At 40.9% G+C, this 7,263-nt stretch overlaps 1 protein-coding gene across 1 annotated transcript; it reads right to left on the reverse strand.

The window, feature by feature from the left end:
- Positions 1-1,072: 1,072 nt before the first annotated feature.
- On the reverse strand, positions 1,073-4,304 carry LOC115550359 (aerolysin-like protein). Its single transcript, XM_030365297.1, has 3 exons — positions 4,225-4,304; positions 2,469-2,952; positions 1,073-1,646 (listed from the first exon to the last, which is right to left on the reverse strand). Exons 1-3 carry the CDS (start codon positions 4,263-4,265, stop codon positions 1,194-1,196), a joined length of 978 nt encoding a protein of 325 aa, XP_030221157.1. The 5' UTR covers positions 4,266-4,304; the 3' UTR covers positions 1,073-1,193.
- Between the last annotated feature and the right edge of the window lie 2,959 nt (positions 4,305-7,263).

The following is a 7,263-nucleotide window of genomic DNA, read 5'->3' on the forward strand; positions in this document are numbered from 1 at the left end:
TCATGTCAGATGGAAAAGTTCCGGTCTTTAACGAGGAGTTGATGATGTGGGGTAGAACAGGCGTCAGCTCTTTTACACAGTCATTAAGAAGAAATGTTGGGATTGGATCCAGGCAACAAAACTTGTTGGACATCTTAGAGAGTAAGTCTTTGAGTTCATCAGCTGTTATCTCAGAGAAACTGTAGAATCTGCAGTCCTCATCAAGAGTAGGGTCTTTGTATATTTGATGTGATGATGACTTTTCCTTTTCCCAATAGTGGTAATCTTTAAATCTTGATCATGAAATGATCATAAAAACATTTACAAACTATTCACATAATGGTTTTGGAATGTTTTGCAATAGTTTGAGTTATTGTTAATGCTAAGACATTGTTAATGGTAATGTTGAAATAAAACTCAACTTATGAACCACTCTCTTTACCGATTTTTAAATGTGGAAACTGGGTTAGATCATCATTTTTGTATTACTTGACTTGTGACTTGCTTGATTCTCACCACAGTGACTTGCTTGAGACTTGAAGGTTATGACTTGAGACTTGCTTGTGACTTGCACATGAGTGACTTGGCCCCACCTCTGCTGTAATAATAACGTATATATTGAAGATATCACTTGACTTAGATAAAAGATAAAAGTACAATGTGTTGCCAATTTTCAATTTTAAAATCTCCCCTTCCTTGGTGAACACTTGCTGTGAACTCTTTCCGTGTATTGAGGACAGGTCCCCCTAGGTTAGAGAACCAGCATGTTTTGTCCTATAAAGGTATGCCTTCGGCTGTATTTCTGTTTTTCTGTTAGCAATATACTGTATCTTTGGAAAATTGTGTAATGAATTATCTTTGGCACTATTTAGAGCATTACCTCAACTTTTAAAGCACTTAGCATCTGACTAGAAGTGTGCAGAAACTTATTCTTTCCAGGCTGTTGACCTGGAAAAATAAATTATTCACAGCACATAGAATATTTGAACTGAAATTATCATTTACTAAACTGAAACGTTAAATAATGGGATCAGCTAAGACTTATTTTCATATTTTGTTCAACAAGCTCTAAGGATGGACATGGAAACACAAGCAGGTATATGATGATGATTTATTTATCTGTGACAGTCACTCTGCATTAGCAATCAAACCAATGTTATGCAATCAATATTAAAACTGTGCAAAGTAAGATGTTGATGCATCTTATTCGACATTCATGACATTATCTGACTAATTTCTTCTTTCACTTTAGTGTAAGCCACACGATTGTAGATGCCGGAGGTATTGAAGCTCAGCTCGCTGCCATTCTGGCATGTGATAGACACGATGGCCGTGTAGGCAAGGTTGATGACTGCTCGACCCCCTGACACATCAACTCTCATGGTTTTTCCTGCTGGGACCATCACATTGATCACATTTGATTCTTCTATGTTCTCTTGATCGGTCATTGAGCAGGACTTCTCAGATTCCATGTTCAAGGTAAACCCACCAGCCACCTCCATCAGATCCGGGATCCCTGCTACAACAGACATGAGGTTGGACTCTATCTTAGTGGTGTTGCTCCAGGTGATAGACTTCTTCACAGGTCTGCTGTACGCAAATTTATACTCTTGATCCACAGCAGTGTTGTTCTCATAAGTCTTCGACTTCTTAAAGTCATTGTTTACCTACAAACACAAAAAAAATGCAAATCGTTCAGGCTACACACAAAATAATGCTTAATAAACACTACAGAAAATATGAACTTATTTATTTAGTCTAACATTTAGACTTTAACACTTTATTTATCACCTGGGGGAGAAATTCGAAAGATTTAAGAGCTGACACTATTTTATTGACCTAATGTTTTTAAACAAAAGACATTGCTGTCAACCCCATATAAAATTATAATGTTTATACGGTGGACAGGACTCGTCAAGTTGTCCTTAATAGAACACAAAGTGGGCCAACCAGCATTTGATCAGAACAAATTTTTCCTCATTCTTCTTAAAAAAAGCACCTTTGCTTTATAAAATACGTTTGATTGAATAATATATAAGAGTAATCTGCCCTATGAAATATAGGTATAGCACATGCTTTTGTTAGTGATATCTCTCTCTCCACCTCATCCCTCACTCTCCACCTCAAGCTGGTGTGTGGTGAGCGTTCTGGCGCCGATTGGCTGCCGTGCATCACCCAAATGGGTGCTACATACTGGTGGTGGTTAGTGAGGTCCCCCCCCCCCTTCACTGTAGGCGTCTTTGAGTGTCTAGAAAAGCGCTAAATAAATTCAATGAATTATTATTATTAATTATATGAAAGAGGAAAAGTACGTGCCAATTTCTGTCCTGGACACAACCTAGTACAAAAACAGGTGCTATTCATGCATGAAAATTATCCCATTTAAATTGCTTTTGGAGTTAATAAAGAAACATTTGTTAATTTAAATTAATTGGCCCACTTATCTTGCCATATTCAGACTCAGGTCTTCCACACATGGCAGCACTCACCTGGGGTTTGGACATGCGCAGGCTGGGAAAGTTTATTTTGGTTAGCACAGCCGAGTCGATGGCCTTGATGAAGAGGAATCCCATACAGTCGATCTCTTTGCATGCTTTCCCCTGCAACCCCAGGCAGACTCCAGACCCCACATCGATAGAGTACCCGTTCTTCAGCGACCTGCGATTCATGTACGAGAAGAATTCTACTCCCAAACTCGTACAAAATTTGATGCCACCCAGACGTGACGCTTGACCGTTATCCCACAAGGTCAGGCTTATGATGCGCTCTTCAGGACCGAACAAAAATTCTTGGTAAGATGTGTTTGCCCTTCCAAAGGTCTCCACACGCCCGTTGGTCAGTTCTGCCCGCACAGCTTTGATCTGCTCGCCACCCACTGACACTCCAATCTTCTTGAGGGTGGCACCATCGTTGCGGCCAGTGAAATCAAATGTATCGCCTCCGTATCCACCGATCCAAGACACTGTAGTCGCCCTGAAATAGAAATGTTCATCAATGCATTCATGCATCCTCCAAATGCTCAACAAAAGATGCAGTAATTCCGAGCTTTAAAAGGAAATCAAAGACAAGTGTGTGTGTGTGTGTGTGTGTGTGTGTGTGTGTGTGTGTGTGTGTGTGTGTGTGTGTGTGTGTGTGTGTGTGTGTGTGTGTGTGATCAGATTTTTGATAGCTCTTACTGGATAAAGTACAATATCTAGATTACCGTAAAACCTAAATTAATAGCCCAGGCTTTTATTTGTCACCGAACTCAACCAGCCTATATATAAAAACTCTTGCTCAGCAAAGATGGGAAATACTATCAAATTCTTATTCAAAGCAGCATGAATATTACCGTACATGTATAAACATTACCAGGCCATCGATAACGCACGCACACACACACACACACACACACTTTGAAGGTGTTTTTCACTCGCTCCGTATCCAGCCTGTTCCATGCTTTAAGCACCCAGGCTACTAGTGTGCAGCGAGCTCTCATGTCCCTACTGCGGTGTATTCCTTGTCCGCATCCCCTGCCATCCAGTTATAATACGATTCATGCAATCTGTCTTTGAACGGCTAATGCCATGGATGTACTTAGCGTGTGCCGTGTTTTCCCACTGATGTGGAGATGCTGTATGATTATGCTGTTGAGAGCTTAAAGGCTTGTGGCCTTTGTGCCCTCAAAAAATTGCCTCTCCGCAGGCCAAGTGGCCTTGCCCCTAAAATAACGAAATTCCAGGCCTGCTAGAGCATACACTATAACTAATGGGGATTAGCAATGTGTGGGTTGATTGCGGTCATGCACAATGAGTGCACCCTGAGGTAGGTAGCCAGACAGCTTACTTAAATAAGAAGCTAGCGCGTGTGACTGTTCCCCTTTAAGAGGTACTTAAGAGCTGTTATTGCTGTGTAATTGTTTACAAACGCGACAGCCGTAAATCACCTAATGAGTGAGATGCACTCTGAGTTGACTGCACCTGCCTCTGTATCACTGCCAAAAAACGCAAGCAAAGATTACAGTCAATTAAATGCAGGATTTTACTGTTGTAGTTGGTTTAGGGGGAGTTCCTTCTAAACTACTTTGGTTTCAAACTGCAAATAATGACTATTTTTATTATGGATTATTTTGCTGATTCTTTTCTCTCTCCATTAATTGATTGATTGTTTAGTTCGTAGAAATTCAGAAACTAGTGAGAAATGCCGTCTCGATTACCCAGAGATCAAAATCCCATAGATCCCGGTTAAACCACCCTGGATCCTTACCCGTCATGTTGAATATCGGGTCTGGAATCGCTGTTACCCATTCTTCCCTTTCCAAGAGCTGATGGAATCGTCAGTATGGATCTGACCTCAGTGTAGAGCCCCTTGTGAGTCTTCTCTTATAGCCGACCCTAAACACGCCCCTCTGCGTAATCAAAAGCATTCATAGGTGCAATGTGCAGGTGATTGTAAAAAAAAAAACCTTTGGAAGCTACCATCGATCATCCCTTGACATCACTTCCTCACCACACCTTACAAAGAATGTCACAGTCACAGCCTAGCAACTATCAAGGGATATTAATGTCTCACAACCATTAATACACACGTACAGACTGATTTCGACAGACAGCTCGTTGGGAGAAGATAAGGTCAGTGTTGCCCAGTGACGTGCAAGTTCACATTTTGAGCTAGCTCAAAGTTCAGTTCACAGAGTTTACAATGAACTTGTTTGTGTTCATAGTTCACAATTTTGAATTTTGAACTAAGTCGACAGTTCCAGAAAATGTACTGTTGGCGCTCATTTCTTATTTTTCTATTCTATTATTATTCAGTAGAACCTCCTCCTATAAATCCACCGAGCCACTTTCCACTGCCCAAAGTAAATCAACTACTGTATACTACCAAAGAATCAAGTTTACTTTTTAAAAGCCAAGAATAAAGAAAGAATTTTAAACATTGTGTCGTATTATGCAGCAGGTGAAAAACCAAGCTAACTGCATCCGTGCAGTCAGTTAGACTGGGGTGGAGGAACATTGTGGCTGTTGGCGCAATGGCTTACCCTTCTTGTGATGATCGACATTAAGTGGCAATATTTCCCCAGACTGCCTGGTCGGATGCTTCAATTCGATATGTCTTTTCATTTCGTTGCCGATGTGGCTGACGTTCGGACTTGTTCCCTAAAACCCGGAAGGCACAATTTGCATAAAACTGGTGGTTTTTACCATTCAAACCTGTACTCGTCTGTTCATAAAACTCTTTATGATATACATATGCACTATTAGATTCAGTGGGAGCTAATGTGACCTTTGTATACTGCTTCTGCTGCTATTTGTATTAACCTCAGGAGGTCAGGTTGGATGGAGCACTGGACTGGCTTTATTTCTTATATCTGCAACATGGGACAGTAAACACGCACAGTGTGCAATTAATGGAAAAGCCTTGCAGTCTGTTCTCGCTCGCACCACAGCGTAACAGCATTTTACTTCTAAAAGTGATCGTATAGTGGTAACATTTGGTTTGAAAAACATACTTGTAAATAATATATAAAAACATAAAAGATCCTTATGGTCTGTAATAGTGAGTAACAGTCAATAAATAAAGGCTATTATTTGTATTGACAACATTCAGAATTAGCCCAACTTACATAACATTAGTCTAACATCAAAACAGACTCAGTTTTGCAATCACAAGTCCAAAACACATATTGAAAAATCCTGTGTAAAAGAGAACTCGCATCTTAATGGTGCCATGCCGTAATTCCGACGACTCATTGTTCCGACATCTCAATGGTCCGAAATATTTCCCATTAGATCGACATGCCACTATGCCGACGGTTCAATGTTCCGATAACGGAACCCATTGGTCCGAAGGTCCGTTTGTCCGACTTTTCAAAAAGGAGGCGCATTAGGCAGACGGTTCAATGTGCCGAATAGGCCAAGGTGCAATTCCACATGTGTGATTATGAAACCAAAAATAAAAGACGATGTAGGCTAAGTTCCAGCAGTGCACTTCACCAAGCCAGACTGTTGCTTTGGGCTTGAACGGTCACCAGAGGTGAATTTATGAAGCGCACGTTATACAAGGACTAATAGGCCTACTTTTCCCGTAAAGAAGTCGAACGGTGAGTGAAAAACAAATACAATTTTTATTTTTAGTAGCTGTGTGTGGGCCTATATGTGTTGTTTACTGTGTTTACAGTGGGCTTTATTAGCCTAAATAATTTCGCTGGTATTGATTCACTCAAAGTTATACCTCATACCGTGTACTTAGTCAAGTGTGTGTGTGTGTGTGTGTGTGTGTGTGTGTGTGTGTGTGTGTGTGTGTGTGTGTGTGTGTGTGTGTGTGTGTGTGTGTGTGTGTGTGTTAGGGCTTTGACTCCGAACTTCGTGATTCGAATATAATTCGAATATCAAAAAAATAAATCAAAATTCGAACGAATATTAGGCAGCCTGTTGACATGTACAAGTATATGCCCTCCATTGTCAATGTTGACAATCTGTTGCATTTACTTTGTTATACATAATATGCTGTATGCAGTGTTGTGTGTACAGCGGCAGCCAATAGGATGTCCCTGAATAGACATGTGACCTAGGAGAGGTCAAGTGAGCGCGCTTTTAATAAACAACGGTTAGTTCCAGTCAAACAGCACTGATGCTCCACTGTGTGTTTTTTCTACATTTATTATATTCGGCCTAGCACTGGGTATGCACGCCAGGATCGTTGAGCAAACCATCTCTGCTAACACAGCCCTTAATATTCGAACCTGTTATGGGCAGGCCAGGAGGGAGAGACGTCGGAGAACCCGACGCAAGTAGTAGACACTGAACAGAAATAGTATGTACTAAGTATTCGGATTCAGCCCAGGTCTTACTGAAGGCATTTAATGGTCATAATATTATTAATAAATATTTGAATATATTCGAATATTAATATTAATAAACAAACGAACTTCGAATATGATTTTTGGGCAAAAGGCAAAGCCCTAGTGTTCGTGCCCGTGTTGAGAATTAGACCTACGCTCTCTGTCCATGGGGCATAAACACCGTGTCGAAATGAAGTGAAGCGTTGTCACTTTGCTCTCCAATATTCATCATGAACGTGATATGTAGGCCTATGTTGCATTTTGGAGAGAGAGCAAGAGAGTGCGAGAGAGAGCGAGAGCGCGAGCGAGATATAAATCTCTTTATATGTAGGCCTATTCGGCATATTGAACCGTCGGCCTAATGCGCCTCCTTTCTGAAAAGTCGGACAAACGGAGCTTCGGACCAATGGGTTCCGTTTTCGGAACATTGAACCGTCGGCATAGTGGCATGTTGATCTAAT

This window comes from Gadus morhua, chromosome 9, assembly GCF_902167405.1.
Source record: "Gadus morhua chromosome 9, gadMor3.0, whole genome shotgun sequence".
NCBI classification, from domain to species: Eukaryota; Metazoa; Chordata; class Actinopteri; order Gadiformes; family Gadidae; genus Gadus; species Gadus morhua.